At 38.9% G+C, this 19,776-nt stretch overlaps 1 protein-coding gene across 1 annotated transcript in view; it reads right to left on the bottom strand.

Annotated features, from left to right (window-relative positions):
- Nucleotides 1–18,181, bottom strand: part of LOC121387056 — a 35,287-nt gene extending 17,106 nt beyond the window's left edge. The window contains exons 1-5 of the mRNA XM_041518066.1: nucleotides 17,930–18,181; nucleotides 11,736–12,503; nucleotides 4,220–4,322; nucleotides 3,624–3,769; nucleotides 1,123–1,275 (exon numbers count right to left, since the gene is read on the bottom strand). Coding sequence (XP_041374000.1) covers nucleotides 1,123–1,275; nucleotides 3,624–3,769; nucleotides 4,220–4,322; nucleotides 11,736–12,109 — 776 coding nt within the window. The 5' untranslated portion in view covers nucleotides 12,110–12,503; nucleotides 17,930–18,181. The remainder of the gene's footprint in view (nucleotides 1–1,122; nucleotides 1,276–3,623; nucleotides 3,770–4,219; nucleotides 4,323–11,735; nucleotides 12,504–17,929) is intronic.
- Nucleotides 18,182–19,776: the final 1,595 nt, after the last annotated feature.

Raw genomic sequence — 19,776 nt, 5'->3', positions numbered from 1 at the left:
CAAACTTCTAAGTGTCAGCGTTAGACATCGTAACATGTCAGATGTTCCTATACAATTTTTTGGAGATTTTAATTTAAACACGTTAAATCTCACGAATACTTGTGTCGTACCACTTGAAGTCACACACACGCCAAAACCATCCTGTGTTGTCGCCACTTCCACAATTACAAGGCCAGTAAACACCTGTTTCATCCATTTCCGGAAACATTGAAACCACTTTCTCCATGTCAAATCTATCAACATATGGAATTTTCACGCACTCAAAATTTGATAACTCTAATTTCAACGTCGTAATTGGTAATTCTGGACAGTAATCAAAAAATGGCGCTCATGCAGTTCGTAGTTAAATATTCATACACCAACCGCTTCACATATAAATTATACCATACAAAATAGATCGCTTCAGACATTTTTATTATAGGTTAAAAGTTATTAAAATTACTTACGTTATATGTTTATAGTGAATTTAAAATGTTTCTAGTTGGTATTGACATTTAATGCAAAACAAATAATATGAATTGTATTAATGATTGTAACATTGTCATTCTCTCATTGACGGAAAAAGCCGAACCACCATAGGGATTCCGCTAATGTTGAGTTTGAATTTCGTGTTAATAAAATAGTAAATAGTTGGAAAATAGAGTTCACTTTTATTTCAAAGAGCTTTACATTAACGCGCTATGCCATTCATACAGTGTGTAAAGCGGTTTTGCGTTTCATACTAGCACGAAACTCAAACATTTTCACGTTCAATTCTTAATTGTTAGTGAATTTGAAAACAAATTTGGGATATTTGGCATCAATTCCGGAAATCCGGGTATGGGATTAAAATTCCGGATTTTTCGGGAAAATCCGGAAAGTTGGTCACCCTGAAACTAGACATTAAGGGGAAAACAATTAAAGGTTAGAAGAAGGAAAGAAATAAAGGAAAGGAAGAAATGAAGAAAGGAGAGAAAGAAAGAAAGGACGAAATACAGAATGACTTTGGAGATAGAAGTTAACATTTTTATCTATGGTATTTGAGTTGGTGATTTATACCCCAAAGATCGACTGCCTGATTTCCAATCCAGTTAATGTATTGAATATATACTGTTTTAAATATATGCCAAAAGAATACATTACTCGGTTCCAATATCCAGGTCAACAGCAAAATGAAGTCCAAATATGGTTGGAAGCAAAGAAGGCGAACAGCCAATACATTTCTCAAAGACTTCTGTAATTTTCGCATACGCTACAAAGAAGTGAAACATCTCCGTCGTCAAGATACCATTATCCCTGAATAAAAAGAAGTGAAACATCTCCGTCGTCAAGATACCATTATCCCTGAATAAAAAGAAGTGAAACATCTCCGTCGTCAAGATACCATTATCCCTGATTAAAAAGAAGTCAAAGTTAAAGTTTGTTTTGTGTAACGACACCACTAGATCATATTAATTGACCAATCATCGGCTATTGCATGTCAGACATTTCATAATTCTGTCATGTTTCCATTGACAGTAAGAGATCTTTTATATGCATTTTCCACCGAGACATGACATACCACGGCTTTTGATATACCAGTCGTGGGGCACTGGTTGGGATGGGATAAAAACAATCAGAGAATATGTCAACCGAAGGTATTCGATCATTCAACTCCAGCTATATAGTTCTATAATGTTAAAGTAACAATGTAATGTTAAAGCACTTTTCAGACAGTATGAACAAGGTGGTTTAATAATGGTCATAATGTGTTAAAACACTGGATTTTAGACAACGAGGGTGGGGGTCACCCTCCCGATTGCTAACCAACGACGACGTGGCTGTACGGACTTGTGAATCTTTGTAATTTTATTCTTTGAATGGTTTCAAACGCGATTTCCTAGAATCTGTTTTATAGGTAATGTTTTTATATATATACCTTGTCAAAAAAGAAACGCATAGACGAAATATTCATGGAATTATCTCTTTAATACAAAGTGGCATACTTTCGTTATTTATGATCGTATCAGAGTCAAATTTGACATGAGTATGTGACAATGTTCTTGCTATGGACTGTCACCAAACAGCGTCGCACGAGGGCGCTGAAGTCAGTACCTTGTGTGGCCACCAGCAGCAGCAATCACTGAGCGACATCTCATTGGCATAGACTGAATGAGTCTCTGAATCCGGGCACGTGGAATCCTAGCCCATTCTTCCTGCAGTGCATGTGACAGTTGCGGAAGCGTCTGAGGCTCCGGGTCACGCTGGCGTACACGTCTATCCAGTTCGTCCCATAGATGTTCAATGGGGTTGAGATCTGGCGATCTTGATTGCCATGGCAGCACATTAATGTTCTCATTCTGTAGGAAATCCATTGTTACACGTGTCGTATGCGGCCTGGCATTGTCCTGCTGAAAGAGTTCTTTCTATCGATCCAAAATGGGAAACATGTGATGGCGAAGAATTTCATCCCGGTAGCGTACAGCTGTCAGGTTGCTTTCCGCGAACACAAGTTCACTTCTGCCGGTGTATGAGATGGCTCCCCACATCATGACACTCCCTCCACCGAATCTGTCAACTTGGGCGGCGCAGTTGTTGGCAAAACGTTCATTGCGGCGTCTGTAAGCACGTTGTCGTCCATCACGTCGCTGTAAAAGGAAATGTGACTCATCGCTGAACCATACTAACCGCCAGTTTCGCAAGTTCCACCTCTGTACATTCGTGCACCTGCGAACACGTAAATGTCGATGTTAACGTCACAGGACGGGGTCAACATAAAGTCTCCTAGCACGTAATCCAGCTTCTCGAAGTTGGTTCCGAATGGTTTGTGCAGACACCCTTCTCAAACCAGGTATGCGTCCAGCAGTGTTCGTTGCTGTGGCAGTTCGGTGACGCAAGTGCAGAACCCGGATGTAGCAATCTTGTGCTGTAGTTGTTATGCGAGGTCTTTCACTTCTGGGCCGGTCTTCAGCTGATTGAAACTGCTGGTACCTGTCACAGAGACATGAAATGGTGCTGTGATGGACGTTCATGTGGCGTGCGACTGCTGATTGCGATTCACCTAACTGGAGGCGGCCTATTGCAATGTTTCGATTCGGCAGGTTTAGTCTTGGCATCTTGTATCTCATCTACGTCGAAATGGAAATGAGGCATCATTGCGAGCATTGCAGCTTTAAATACCCATCACTACCCCAATCTTTTCCCCGAGTTTCATGTGCATTCGCCAAAATCTGACCATTTCACGCCGAGTTCGTGCAATTGTCGCACAATGTGACACAACGTGCGTTAAATTTGTTTTAGGGTGCATTTGGGCATGCTGTCCCATTCCAGGAACATTAACAAACATGGTCATTCAGCAACATTGTACAAAAAAAACGATGTTTTGTAAAATCAAACACTTTTCTTCTTTCCCTATCACCTATACGTTTCTTTTTTGACAGAGTATACTATACTATACTATACTATACTATACTATACTATACATTGTATATATATATATATATATATATATATATATATATATATATATATATATATATTAGGTTTCTTAAGTAAGGGTAGGGATAGAACCCCATCACCCCTATTGCTACGTTCATGTCTCAAGGTCACGACCATATTAAAATAGATCATGTAGAACGACAGAGTTATAACAAGTCCAAAAATACCGCTTTAGTCGTGGTTGACAATGCACAATCACATTCAGCAGTCCGGTCGTATCACAAAGGTTTGACGTGTCGATGAAGTCAAATTGCATCCCATCTGGAAGATTACGGTCCACAACGTGTAACGCATCTCCAAACCACAGTGTGTACTGTAAAAACAAACAAACAAACAACACAAAACATAAATAAATAAATACTAAAATAAACAAAGAATACAAAACGAATAAATAAACAAATAAATAAACAAACAAATAAAAATAATAAATAAATTTTAAAATATAATAAATAAATGCATCGTGCAATATATTATTATAAAATACAAAGTTTAGTTCACTAAGCTGTTTCACTCTTTACTGCACTGTCGGATTAAAAACACACACCACCAAAACGTATCAACATATTATGTTGATAAACATATGTTTAAATTGCGTGACAGTACTAGTGTCTTTACTTAATTGTTTACCATTGTGTTGATAAACATATTGCGTGACAGTACTAGTGTCTTTACTTAATTTTTTACCATTGTGTTGATAAACATATGTTTAAATTGCGTGACAGTACTAGTGTGTTTACTTAATTGTTTAGCACAACACAAATACCTGCGGACTACAAGTTCTTTTGACGTAGTGTTGATAGCTGGTAACCCAGGCAGCCAGCTGTCGAAAACACAGCGAAGCTATGTCGTTTTCCTTGCCGTCATATCTGAAGAAACGTAAACCAAAACACAATTACATGAGAAGAGAGAGAGAGAGAGAGAGAGAGAGAGAGAGAGAGAGAGAGAGAGAGAGAGAGAGAGAGAGAGAGAGAGAGAGAGAGAGACACACACACACAGAGAGAGGGGGAGAGAGACAGAGAAAGAAAGAGAGGAAGGAGGGAGATATAAGACACGTAGGGAGGAACAGACAACGGGACGAGAGAGAGAAAAATGGAGGAGATAAGAGAAGGAAAAAAACATTAAAGGAGGTAGAGGAAACAATAATTAGACTATTCGAAGGAAGGAAGGAAATGTTTTATTTAACGACGCACTCAACACATTTTATTTACGGTTATATGACGTTGGACATATGGTTAAGGACCACACAGATATTGAGGAAGGAAACCCGCTGTCGCCACTTCATTCCCTGGCTTAGAAGTTAGCACAATTTTAAATGTTCGGAGTGTCTCGTAGGCCGTTTGGCCGGATGCTGTACTGTTTAACCTGTGTACATATATTTATGTTATACCGGCCTCGGTGGCGTCGTGGCAGGCCATCGGTCTACAGGCTGGTAGGTACTGGGTTCGGATCACAGTCGAGGCATGGGATTTTTAAGCCAGATACCGACGCCAAACCCTGAGTGAGTGCTCCGCAAGGCTCAATGGGTAGGTGTAAACCACTTGCACCGACCAGTGATCCATAACTGGTTCAACAAAGGCCATGGTTTGTGCTATCCTGCCTGTGGGAAGCGCAAATAAAAGATCCCTTGCTGCCAATCGGAAGAGTAGCCCATGTAGTGGCGACAGCGGGTTTCCTCTCAAAATCTGTGTGGTCCTTAACCATATATCTGACGCCATATAACCGTAAATAAAATGTGTTGAGTGCGTCGTTAAATAAAACACTTCTTTCTTTTTTATATATTTATGTTATATGATTTATGTACAGCATGTGACACTATAATAAAATATTTCTTCTTCTTCTTCTTCTTCTTCTTCTTCGTCTTCTTCTTCTGCTGCTGCTGCTGCTGGTGGTGCTGCTATCTAGAGACCGGACCTGTGACAGACATGCCTGAAACCCACGTGGTATAGGGGTGTGTTGAAACAGTTCACGTTCACATCCATAACTGCTTCCTATTCAACCATTGCACTACTTAATTGGTATATCTGGGTTTACTATACCAGCATTTAATAAGAGAATACAAATTACACAAATATTTACCTAAACCAACAGACTCTCTAACTTAAAAGAAATAACAAAAATCTGAATCTGTGCACACAAATTACATATTGAAACGGGCAGGTATATTAACATAGAGAGATCTCAAAGAACATGTAAGGTATGTAATTCTGATGTAATAGAAGATGAATTTCACTTCATTCTACAGTGTCCACAATATTAAACTTTAATACATAAGTTAATTAAACAATACTATTTTAAACATCCTAGTGTCTTCAAATTAATACAGCTTTTAACTTCTGAAAATAAGAAGGAGATAAATAACCTTGGAAAATATTTATTACAGGCGAATCGAAGTAGAGACCAGTTCTTACAAACATTATAACTACTTATACATGGCCATTTATATATTATTATAAATACCCATATGCCCCTTTATTATTAATAGTAGTTAACAATTCTGTACAATTCAGTGATTCAAGGCACCCCATCCTTGACATTGTCACATTGATCTAGGGCAATAAAAAAAAATCTGTACCTTTATATTAAATTATATTAATTTACCATATTGCTATACTATACTACATGCGACTTATATATATATATATATATATATATATATATATATATATATATATTAATTTATATGTTCAATACTGTTTTATGCCATTAAGCTGTAAAGCTTAACGCAATAAAGAACTTGAACTTCTTTGTATGACAGACTTAAAATGGAGTATAAGTACTAAATAGGATATTATACTCGCTACCATTTTGTATCATGTTTACGTCCCTCACTAAATAATTTTCATTGTCACGAGCTATTGTCGCGACAATTTAACATTAACTCGTGATATAACCAAGAACACCCCCCCCCCCCCCCCCCAAAAAAAAAAAAAAAAAAAAAAAAAAACATCCTGTATAATAAGGTCAGGTCAGGTCATAGGGCTTAACGTGCACATTCAGATCAAGCTGTTGCAGCGCACGCCTGTCCTGGGCGTAGGTGTCGATCCATGCCGGTTCCTCCGTCTAGGACAAGAAATAACACTATAATATGGATTTGTAGAAATAGTATGGTAGTGTTTATGCCAGAGGGTAAAATTACCAATCTAATTAAAATTAACTCACCTATTACATGTGGATCTAACAGCAGCCCGTTGGAGCGCATGTCCAGTTGACCTTTCATTCGACCAATCAAAACCTTACTTGCAAAATCATGACAGTGATTTGAAAAGAATTTGAAAACATTCGGGATTATGCCGAAAATTCGTTTCAAGACGAAAAAAAAACCCGTGATGGTATAGCCATAAAATCTGTTTATACTAGTATACAATCCAGAGTTTATTACTGCACTCCCCCCCCCCCCCCCCCCCCCCCACTTTTTTCAATGTTGAAATAGATCAACAAGTTCGGCTATTGCATAAATAGTCTCGCCCGATATTTTTAGAATTTTTATGCTCCCGAATAACGCTATAAAAGGCGAAGTGTAATTGGTCGATATTTAAATTGTTTCGCATTCCAATTTTGTTTAAGATCAGGTCAGACGTGAGTCCGTGCTCTCTTGAGTTACCCCCCCCACCTGGGGGGACTGATAGCAACTTATGGGATGTTGTTGGAGTACCGCGTCGCGTACACCGGGTCACGGGCAACCGTGACTTTGGTGTACGGCGACCCGGTCCCAACCAAGACTAGGAGGACGAGGAAGAAGAGGAGAAACCCGCCAGGAACGGTTCGGGGGGGGCCAACCCCGGTGGCTAAACCACCGGCAGCGGCTCCTTCCGCTTCGCCGCCGCCTGCTGTTTCCACCGGATTGAAGGAAGGGAAGCCAGTTTCGACCGGCCCAGCTCCCGCTCCGGAAGCGGTCCGAGACGAGGCTAGTACGACTAAGACTCCGGCTCGTTCCAGCACTTCACCTCTCCACACTATGGATAGCATTGAGGTGTCGCCGATTTTACCGGTTTCACCAATGGCTACCCCGGACCGACAAGGAGCTGTTGGGAAGCGCAAGGCGGAGGTGGCGACCCCTATACTAACATTCCGAACACCACCGAAACAACCACCGCCACCACCAGAAGGTGCAGAGTCCGGCGAATCCAAGGACTCCTGGACTCTGCACGGAAAACTGGACCGCCGTTTCTCCAAGTGCGCTGGTCGTCGACGTCCTGGACACCAAGCACCTCTTAGCAGCGCCCCGATGCCGGAACTTTGAGGATATACCCAACACAGACGGCGAATACGAGATGCACCCGGTGACCTTTAAGGATGGGAGATCGGCTGTGAGTATTACTCATCACCTGGACAACCGCTACAGCCAGGCTCTACTGTTTGCCGAGATGGACAACATATCTATTCATCGCCTGATGAAGAAGGTGTTCCGCAAACAGTATCCTGTGATCACTAGACTGCTAGCGAAGCCGGATATTCACCAGCTGATCCCCCCATCTGGACACCAGGGTGTGGCTCTCCTCCCCCCTAGTCAACCTTTACCTCCGTGAGTACCAACCTCTTTTTGGGCTAGTTAGACTTTAAATGTTTTGGAACGCAGTTCAAATTCTTATGTTTATTTTTTTATAAATAGTCTAACGCATTTTATTTTGGCGCCCGTTCAATTGCTCAAAATCACCTTAAAACTTTTCGGCCGAGCAGTCTTAACCATTTTTGGCTAAAATTTTAGAGTCCAGACATGTATCGGTATGCAGTACTCTTTGTAGACTTAGGTAAAAAACAGGCTTCACCGAGGAATCGAAATTCAGCCAATCAGAACACGGCTCCCACTCGGTGTTACTTCTTGTTTATGAAGTGTCTGCTAGTCGGTCCGCGCTTACTAAATGGCTTTTTTCCAATTCCGCCCACTTCAAACTTACCCCCCCCCCCCCCCCACCCCTGCTCCGGAGTCAGTCACTGGCGAAGTCAGAGGCTAATTCCGTAGTGGGCGTGCCTGAACCTTCGTGGATAGGGGCACGTAAATATAGTTACCCATACCATAAATTGTTATTTATAGATGAAATGTCACCTGGACATGGGAGTCCATGCAATGCTGTTAGATCTACTGGTAGACCAGGAACCAGGAGAGCTAATTTTAATCAGATTGGTAAATTTACGTACCCTAATATTTTGGATATATTTTTTATAATTTCTTGATTGATGATAGTGAGAGAACTGTTTTTTGAAATTTGTCAAAGTACTTGAAGTGTAGTGTCCAGTTTCAGTACATTTCTAACCCATAACCAATTAGTAGGGGCACTTATAGTCTGTTTTACCGGCCTCGGTGGCTTCGTGGTTAGGCCATCGGTCTACAGGCTGGTAGGTACTAGGTTCGGATCCCAGTCGAGAAATGGGATTTTTAATCCAGATGCCGACTCCAAACCCTGAGTGAGTAGGTGTAAACTCCAAACCCTGAGGTGGGTAGGTGTAAACCACTTGCACCGACCAGTGATCCATAACTGGTTCAACAAAGGCCATGGTTTGTGCTATCCTGCCTCTGGGAAGCGCAAATAAAAAATCCCTTGCTGCCTGTCGTAAAAGAGTAGCCTATGTGGCGACAGCGGCTTTCCTCTAAAAAACAGTGTCAGAATGACCATATGTCTGACGTCCAATAGCCGATGATAAGATAAAAAAATCAATGTGCTCTAGTGGCGTCATTAAATAAAACAAACTTTACTTTTTTATAGTCTGTTTTGTTTTTATTAAAAAACCTTAAATTAGTTTCGGCCAGATAGCCTGTATGAAGACTGTAACTTTGGTACATGTATTTCACACCCATTACTATACGGATATTAAATATTGCCATCTTCAGTGATAATTTTAGGCCCATAGTCACAATCAAATTTAAAAATAGTCACAATCAAATAGTCACAATCAAATTTATTAAACGAAATTTCAGCCGAGAGAAAAGGAAGAAAAAAACACACAAAAAAAAACATGATCAAGCGAACTCAAAAACCACTAGCCACGGGCGTCGGGCTAGCGGATTTGTCGAACTCTGCCATAGAAAAAATGTTGCCACCGTAGTCCCCTAACTGCAACCAAACGAATTATAGTGTGTGTGAAGAAAGGAAATGTTTTATTTAGCAACACACTCAACACATTTTATTTACGGTTATATGACGTCAAACATATGGTTAAGGACCACACAGATATTGAGAGAGGAAACCCGCTGTCACCACTTCATGGGCTATTCTTTTATATGCACCATCCCACAATCAGGATAGTACATGGCACGGCTTTGTTACACCCGTGATGGAGCACTGGCTGGAACAAGAAATAGCCCAATGGGTCCACCGATAGGGATCGATCCTAGACCGACCGCGCATCAAGCGAACGCTTTACCACTGGGCTACGTCCTGTCCCAGCAGTAGGGACAAAAAAGAGAGAAATCACGTAGTAAAAATTAAGAAAAAAAAATTTGAGGTTAGTCTGTCCGTCAACTTTCTGTTTGAAGTCTATCTTCTACAGTTTTGATTGAATAGTTCTGAAACTTGGTATAATGATCCCGTGGAGCACCCTCCTCACAATAATAGAGAGGTAGTTAAGAAATTTTGAATTTTTATTACTAGTATTTAGTTATTTGGTATTTAAACTGAAAGTATAAAGGTCAATCTTCTCCTAAACTTTTGGTTGGATAGTTATAAATTTGGGATTTTAATTCTCTGGGACATTCTACACAAACAGATAGAGATATAGTTTTGAAATTAAAAAAAAAAAAAAAAAAAAAATTTAAAGGCCTATCTTCTCCTGGAATTTTAAAATGTTTATTAAATTTTTACAATTTAAATTAATAATTTAGCATTTAAAAATTAATGAATTATCTACTACTAAAACAATTAAACAGTGTTTAACAATATTTGACCTATGAGCCTAAAATTTAAACTGAAGGTGGCAAACATCGATAATAGTCATTGGAGTGAAATATCAAACCTACTACTACTACTACTACAGTCAGCATATGTTTTATTCAATAGGATTATCTTTCTTTTTTTCATCCCCCCCCCCCTTTTTGGGAGGGAGGGGGGTGGTGGGCGCATCCGATATAGGCGACTGTCACGTATCTAGTACACTGATCAAAAGTCGACGATATGACTGATATGACCAATACGATACATGGTCTTGTCGACCTTAGCAATAGGAACCGGAGCAGGGGCGGGATCCTGTACCCCATTTACCTTTTAGGTAACACCCCCAACAAACACACACACAAACACACACAGAGAGACATACACACACACACACACACACACACGCACACACACACATATATACACACAACACACACACACGCACACACATACCCACACACATACACACATACACACACATACACACATATACACACACACACATATATACACACATACACACACACATACACACATACACACACAGACACACACACATACACACACACAAAACACACACATACACACACAAAACAACACACACACAAAACACACACACAAACACACACGCACAGACACAAACGCACAACACACACACAAACACACAACACACACACACAAACACACACGACATACATATAAACATACACACACAACACACACACACAAACAAACACACAAACATACAACACACACACACACACACACACACAAACACACATACACAACACACATACAAACACACACACACAGACACACACACAGACACACACAACACACATATACACACACAATATACACACACACACACAATACACACACACACACCCACACACAAATACACACACAGACACACACACAACACACATATACACACACAATACACACACACACACACATACACACAAACACACAACACGCACACAACACAAACAAACACACACACACACACATACACACACACACACACACACACACACACACACACACACACACACACACACGTACACACACACTTCAAGAATCCTACACCCTTAGACTGATCAGTCGTGAGTCGGCGGAAGCATCGATGCGACGGTGTTGTCAATACTGAGCATTATGCTTGGCTGACAGTACCAACTGTCACGACGGAGTTGGCCAACTCGCCGATCTCTCGTCTTCTACGGCTGTCCAGTTGCTAGTCTGTCCGTTCGATTCCTGTCATATACAACCCCCAGGACCGATTAGTTCTTACTCTGAACGCACGCGTCGTAAATGGGGGGGGGGGGGGGGGGTACAACGCAACTGTCAAGTTGACCAACTCAGTCGTGACAGTTGACAGTCTGAACCTAGTATTATAAAACTGAATTTTACCCTGCCATGTCGCAGTCGAAGGCGAGGAATATCGTGCTGTTTTCTTCGATTATCCAGCGATTATTAGGCTTCACAAACGTCGGATTCACCACGCACGTCCTCATAATCTCCTTTTTCGTTTTCCCTCTCAGATTTATTCTTGTGACGCCCATCTCAATAAAATCCGTTATCTCCCTAGAGCATGACTCCAGATATGTCTTGTTGTCTGCAAAACTGGGATGCTGTCCAATAAATCTACTCAGCAGTCTTTTGATTTGAAACTCTGGAAATTTGACCTTTTGTACGTAACATATTTTCAGATATTCGTATCTCTTCTCCATCAATTGAGCTGCACTAAGATCTTGTTCTGTCCAAAATTTAACGGTTACGCTCATCCTAAAAAAGTTTGACGATCCCCAGCTACCACAGAGAAATCGGAAAATATATTTTGATTCAACATTTCATGGAATCTCTTGCCATGTTCTCTCGTGAGATAGCAGTCGTACCAAACAGCCCAAAGAAACTTCAAGTCATCCTCGTTGGTAGGATCAATGCAATCAACAAGGTACAGCAGTATAGCTGCGCGCTGTAAAATACCAGAATGATGATCATTGAGGTGGAATTTGATTGGCTCCTTCGGGTAAATGTCATTGGTGTAGAATGTGTGAATTGTGTACAGAATATTACGTATGTCTCCACATCCTAGTAACAGGATACTGACGTCATCGGGAACCTGGCAACCGAGTGTCAGATCTTTAGGTGGCGTGTTCCCCACAGGGTAGTAGAAAGCTGAAAGTAAAAAAAAATATTCGTGTAGCTTAGTTAAAATGATATATTTTAGCATTTTGTCAATAATATATAACGATATAGTTAAGCCACCAAAATTTTAAAATGTATCATAACATATTGTAAAAAAAACACCAATACAAACCGCAACTAAAATTCTGTCTTTATGTCGATGGCAATTCTATAACACCATATATATCTCTTTTCTTTTCTTTCTGTTTTCTTCTTCTTTTTTTCTTTTCTTTTTTTGCATGAATGCATGGGTGGGTAACTAAAAGGTTGTTGCGCAGCAGACTGTAGTGGTTGTACAGGTTTTGTAAGGAAGCTATTTCGTATTTATAGTCCACATGAATTACAACATATTCGTTCATGTTGACGAAGGAAAAAAAAAGGATCCTAATTTGTTTAGCTATTTAACAGCGATCAAGCGCGGATCCAGAGGGTACACCCTCGACACAAAAACAAACAAACAAACAGACAGACACACACAAACAAAACCAAAAAATATAAACATATGACAAAAACATTGTTTTATTATTATCACTGGTCAGGTATGTAACACTAATAAAGCAGTTAAACCCATTGCACCAAATGTATCTCCCATATGTCAGGAAATCGCATTTACTGATAAATTCTTTATAGATTTCCAATTGCTCCACAGATACCCACCAAACCTATTTGTATGCTTCTCACGTTTGAGCCTTCGACAACATTGAAAATAACACCTTTTTTGACACCCAGACGACATTTTGATAGTTTGAAAGAAAGAAATGTTTTATTTAACGACGCACTCAACACATTTTATTTACGGTTATATGGCGTCAGACATATGGTTAAGGACCACACAGATTTTGAGAGGAAACCCGCTGTCGCCACTATATGGGCTACTCTTCCGATTAGCAGCAAGGGATCTTTTATTTGCGCTTCCCACAGGCAGGATAGCACAAACCATGGCCTTTGTTGAACCAGTTATGGATCACTGGTCGGTGCGAGTGGTTTACACCTACCCATTGAGCCTTGGGGAGCACTCACTCAGGGTTTGGAGTCGGTATCTGGATTAAAAATCCCATGCCTCGACTGGGATCCGAACCCAGTACCTACCAGCCTGTAGACCGATGGCCTACCACGACACCACCGAGGCCGGTTTTTTGATAGTTTGAGTCATAAACTTGTATCACGACGAAGAATTTTTTTTCTAGAAGACAAAGAGAGAAAGATTCGACAAAGAGAGAAAGATTCGCCAAAGAGAGAAAGATTCGCCAGATAGTTTGAAAAGTCTTCCAGTGGAAAAACGTCAAAGTACATGGATGGTCAGTCACCACCACCCCCATCCCCACTCCCACCACAACCACCACCACCACCACCATCACAACCACCACCACCACCACAACCACCACCACAACCACCACCACACAAGCTGTTTTCGCCAACCCAGGTATGAGTTTTATACACAGCGGAAGACCATACCAACCACAGGATCCACAACCTCCAGTGGCCACGCCAGTAGCGTCGACAACTTTGTTGTATGAGATCACACAGAGATTTGATCGCATGAACTCACGGATTACTCAAGTAGACAGAACGTGGTAACTTCGGACTTTGGTAACTTCGACCTGGTAACTTCGGACCCGAGTAATCTCGGCCCCGGGTAATTTCGGACCGGTAATCTCGGCCTCTGTATTAATGAAAGCAACTTATATCTGGATTATACGCAAACGAAAGTTTGTTGTTAAACAACCTGATATTATTATTTCAAGATGAGTTGGTTATTTAATTAAACATTATTATATATTCATTGTAAATTTTTTTTTGTATATTTTGTTTATTAACTTTTAAACATTTATTCTGCTCATACCCCGTCCCCTTCTTACTATGGTAGGTGTTCCTGTATACACACATACACACACACACAAACACACATAGATATAGATAGATATAGATAGATATATATAGTTGGGTAGTATATATTTTATATTCACGACGCGTAAAGTATGATGATAATTGTCCCTCAGATATATCTAGAGTATGTACTATTAAACTGGATTTTAAACACAACTGGTAAAAACTGGCTTAACAAAATATTTTAAAATGTTTAGAAAATAAAGATATGTATGAAATTAAAATTTCTTGCTTTATTTACTAGAAATAAAATATATGTACAACTGGGTATATGTCCCAAACTTTTGGAGAAATATGCGTATTGAAATGAACGTTTGAACTGCATATGCCATAAAATGAAAAAACGTATTTCATTTCAACTATTTTCGTGCTTATATTCAATTAAGGTTCAAGCACACTTGTTATGGCACACACATCCGTGGTTAATTGTGGGTAGATATATGTTATTGAGAGTGTTAATGAGAAAAAAGGAGGGTGTAGTGGCCTTACATCTACCCGTTGTGCCCTTAAGAACTCACTCTGGGCTGGAGCCGGTACCGGGATGCGAACCCTGTACCTGTCATCCCTGTAAGACTGACGTTTGCTTAGGCACCGCGCCGTCGAGACCAGTAGAAAAATGTCATTGGAATTCCTCTTAACTAAGCCGATGGGGGCCGAGATTACTCGGGTCCGAAGTTACCAGGCCGAAGTTACCAAAGTCCGAAGTTACCAGGTCGAAGTTACCAAAGTCCGAAGTTACCAGGTCGAAGTTACCAAAGTCCGAAGTTACCAGGTCGAAGTTACCAAAGTCCGAAGTTACCAGGTCGAAGTTACCAAAGTCCGAAGTTACCAAAGTCCGGAGTTACCCCTATTCAAGTAGACGCTTGACTGAAGTCACTTAAACACATTAAGGAACAGCTTGGGCAGTTCCGTATGAAAATCAACACACTATTGAAAGTACTGTCATTGTGTTGAAAACTACAGTGGAGGCTTTGAAGCAAAGCCGCTAGAAGTATGGCGATCTAAATCTTGACGATTTCGTTGATAATTTCAAACAGTTATCCCATTAAAGGGACATTCCTGAGTTTGTTGCATTCTATGATGTTTCCGACTAATAAAATATATCTACGATTAAAGTTACATATTAAATATATTTTCTTGTTTAGAATAACAGTGTCTGTATATTCAACGTGTTTCTGGTCGTCTTAATATTTGTAAGTAGTCGAAACTGGATTTTTTCTTCAAATTATTTCGTACGTATGAAAAAATATATTTTAGTAAATAAAATGAAATTTAACCTAGTACAAATATTAGAACGATCAGAAACACGTTGAATATACAGACACTTGTTATTCTAAACAAGAAAATATATTTAATATGCAAGTTTAATCGTAGAATTTTTTTATTAGTCAATAACATCTTAAAAACTGCAGCAAACTCAGGAATGTCCCTTTAACTAAGAAGCGGAAACTAGAAATACAGCTCTTACTGATAGAAATGAAAACAATGTTTATTTTGAAATTAGTGAACTTTATGAACCTATAACGGAAAAGGAGATAAATACGGAAATATATTCATTAAAAAGGAACTAAAGTACAGGACTGGATGGATTAATTTCTGAAATGTCTATTGATTGTAAAAATGTGTTAACTCCTGTTTTACTACAACTCTTCAATTTTATTTTTCATTCTGGGGTTTATCCCAAAAGTTGGTCTTGTGGAGTACTTGTTCCAATACCGAAAAAGGGTGACCAATCTAATGTTAATAACTACAGAGGCATAAGTATTATGAGTTCCACTGCAAAGGTGTTTTCTTTAGTACTAAGTAACATATTAAATAACTGGCAGACAAAACTAAATTCAGCAAGTTTCACTTTGGTTTCAGGAATGGATGTAGTACTACTGACTATATATTTATGCTTTATGCAATAATTACAAAGATTCTAAGTGAAAAACAAAAATTATTTTGATTTTAGAAAGCTTTTGATACTATATCTCATATTTTTTATGGCCTAAGTTATTGAAATATGAAGTAGGAAATAAATTTGTAACGATGCTAAAGTCAATGTATACTTAAGTACGAAATTGTGTTAGACTCTTTTCTAATGTTTCAGAGTTTTTTGTAAGTATCACTAGGAGTTAAGCAATGTGAACCTTTATCTCTTATATTATTTATTATGTTTGTTAATGATATGCAGTCTGAATTTTCTGATACTGTCGATCCAGTTAGATTACTAGAGGATATTTCTTTATTTATGCTTATGTATGCAGATGATACGATTTTATTTTCTAAACCGGAAAATGGTTTAAAGATATTATTAGATAAATTTACTGTGATAAGTGGGGCTTCAAACTAAATGAAAACAAAACAAAAATATGTGTTTTTGAAAGTCGTAAATTTACCAATGTATTAAGATGGCGTTATAAACACAGTATTGAATATTGCTGATCAGTTTACTTATTTAGCTATTACATTTAATTACACTGGTCACTTTAAATTAGCATGCCAAACTTTGTCAGTACAAGCGTTAAAGAGTGTACACTCATTATATACTTTGGCTATTTCTCGCTCTAGCCAGTGCACCACGACTGGTATATCAAAGGCCGTGGTATGTGCTATCATGTCTATGGGATGGTGCATATAAAAGATCCCTTGCTGCTAATCGGAAAGAGTAGCCCATGAAGTGGCGACAGCGGGTTTCCTCCCTCAATATCTGTGTGGTCTTTAATTATATGTCCGACGCCATATAACCTCAAATACAATGTGGTGAGTGCGTCGTTAAATAAACCATTTCTTTCATTCATTATATACTTTATTTTCGACTGTTTCATTGAATATTAGTACAAACTTATATATATATATATATATATATAAACTGAGCAATGTATGTTAAAGTTTGGCTACAAGAACTTGGATTGCTGTATCTTTGGGATTCTGAAGATGCATCAGCTGTGTCATCACCAGGGTATCTGCCAGAGGGTAAAATGGGTATGGCGCCATACCCAAATTTTTTGCAGATTTTATTTTTTTAAAGTTAAACTTTTGACAAAAGTAATGCCTCTTATCAATACTGTATGATTTTCTTAGGCTGAACCCTAAGCTTAACCAACCCCCCCCCCCCCCGCCCCTTCCCCCCTTTATTTGTCCGTCTTGCCCGTTTCTATGACACCGGCCGCGAAAGCGCATCAAGCGCACTGAAGCGAACATGCGTCGATTCGCATCGAAGCACATTTGGTGTTTGGTGTGTCAACGGTATAAATATCGAATTAAAATGTTATTTTAGAAGTGTTATAGGATAAATAGAATTCGCTACTTGTGGGGTTTTTTAATATATAAAATAGCAACCTCGAATCTAGTTAATCAGAATTTGTCTGGGCTGGGCAGATTTCAAATGGCCATTGGCACGCTCAAAATTGCCATCGGCCTTAATCGTTATTGTTACTTACGCCCAACCTCCGTTATTTGAAATGTCTCACCTTGACTGGTCATACTGGGTCGCAGTAATAAACCAGTTAACAAATTTTGCAAAGAAACAATTATTTTTAACTTACGTTCTCTCATCGCCATTTTGAAATTCTAACGTCATCGGAATGTAATATATATTCGTATTGCACATGGAGAATGTAGCACATCTAAGCACAAAACACAAAGCGAATGATGTCCTTTTAGTGTTCCGTGAAACAAAAAAAATATTATTTCTTGACAGTTGGTAGAAACAATTTTGTTGGAACTTTGCCCAAGTCGGACAGACGACTATATGATAAGTAATGCCAGTGACAGACCATCACGTCAGCGACGCGTAGCAGTAGCGGCGCGTATGTCGCCAGTAATCTGTTTCTATGTATATACATTGGCAGTGACTAACTGTGACATAAGCGAGGCGTGACGTGGCTAAAGTACTCTAGGAAATAGAATAAAAATGATTTTCGTCGATTATTTCTTTCATATTAAACTGACAAGTAAATATTTTGTAAACACCCATTCAATGATACTCTACCTAATTTAGCATTTACTTGTTTGGGCTCTCATTATGTACAAGATAGTGTTTACTCTTGAAATTAAACTAAGGATATCAGTAAACAGGTGATTTGTGACCTTTATTGGAACAGACTATAACACATTTTAATCTATATGTGTCAATTTCATTTACTCTTAAGCAAACTTTTAATTTAAAACTGCAAGTTAACTAAAATTTTGAATTGCAGCATAAATTATTAATTATGACAAGCATATTTATTGAATATAAATTCAATATAAGTACATTAGAAATTTACGCAATCTTGCAACAATTTAAAGGTGCTATATCAGTTATATGCGAGCTATGATAAAGATTCTCCAATAAAAATGTATTTTCTACCAGTAGATAAAATTATTTCCTGTGATCATTTATGGGTATATTGTTAAAGGTGTTTTCTTTAAATGTCAATCAAAATTTTATATTAAAAAATTATTTGCAATAGCTGTCATTGTACAGCATTGAGATAGCACCTTTAATACCGGTATAATGGATCACTCATAATGGTTCTTGGCAGTTTTGCTAAAAAGTTACTTATAAATGACTACACATATTTTGCTTTGGAGAGGGATATGGGGTAGACCATCATCAGAAACAGTCCCTCACATATTGTAACAGCAATGAAATTGACACGTTGACCAACATTTGTTATAGTCTGTTCCAATAAAGTGCATAAATCACCTGTTTACTGACATCTTTCTTTTAATTTCAAGAGTAAACACCACCGTGAACATTAATGAGCGCCCAAACAAGTAAATGCTAAATTAGGTAGACTATCATTAAATAGATATTTACAAAATATTTACTTGTTAGTTTAATATGTAAGAAATAATCGACGAAAATCATTTTTATTCTGTTTCCGACAGTACTATAGGATGCGCGTTGTGATCACTTTCGGGTCGATTTTTATGCTCTACGCCACACTACAAATAATCGAGGTATGCAATAAGCAACTTCGGATAATTATTGTACCATAGGCGATTTCAGGGGGGTGAAGGTGGGGTGGGGTGGTAGTGTCATTTCCATCTCATCCCTTAGGAAATTTAAAATCATAGGATAATTAAACAGGGTACTAACATAAAAATGAAAATGACATTCCCTCACTAATGTCATTATGACATGTGCATATTGATAAAATAAATCAATATACAACTCACATACTCACCCAGTGACATTACATATTCATTAATGGAAACCACCTTTTTGCACAATCGTGGATCCTACCCTCTGCACATGCAGTGGTCACTTCTGTCATGGCATTCGTAGAGAGATGTACGCTTCTCTTACGCTTTTACCTGGATATAGTCTGTCACCAGCTAGCTTAAATTGCAGCCGAGCTACGCCTTACTACGTTGAAGTTACGCGCCGCTGACGTGGTAGTCT

This window comes from Gigantopelta aegis, chromosome 13 (assembly GCF_016097555.1).
Source record: "Gigantopelta aegis isolate Gae_Host chromosome 13, Gae_host_genome, whole genome shotgun sequence".
NCBI classification, from domain to species: domain Eukaryota; kingdom Metazoa; phylum Mollusca; class Gastropoda; order Neomphalida; family Peltospiridae; genus Gigantopelta; species Gigantopelta aegis.
Note: the sequence above shows the minus strand (reverse complement) of the source record. Positions and strands in the feature narration are given on the sequence as shown.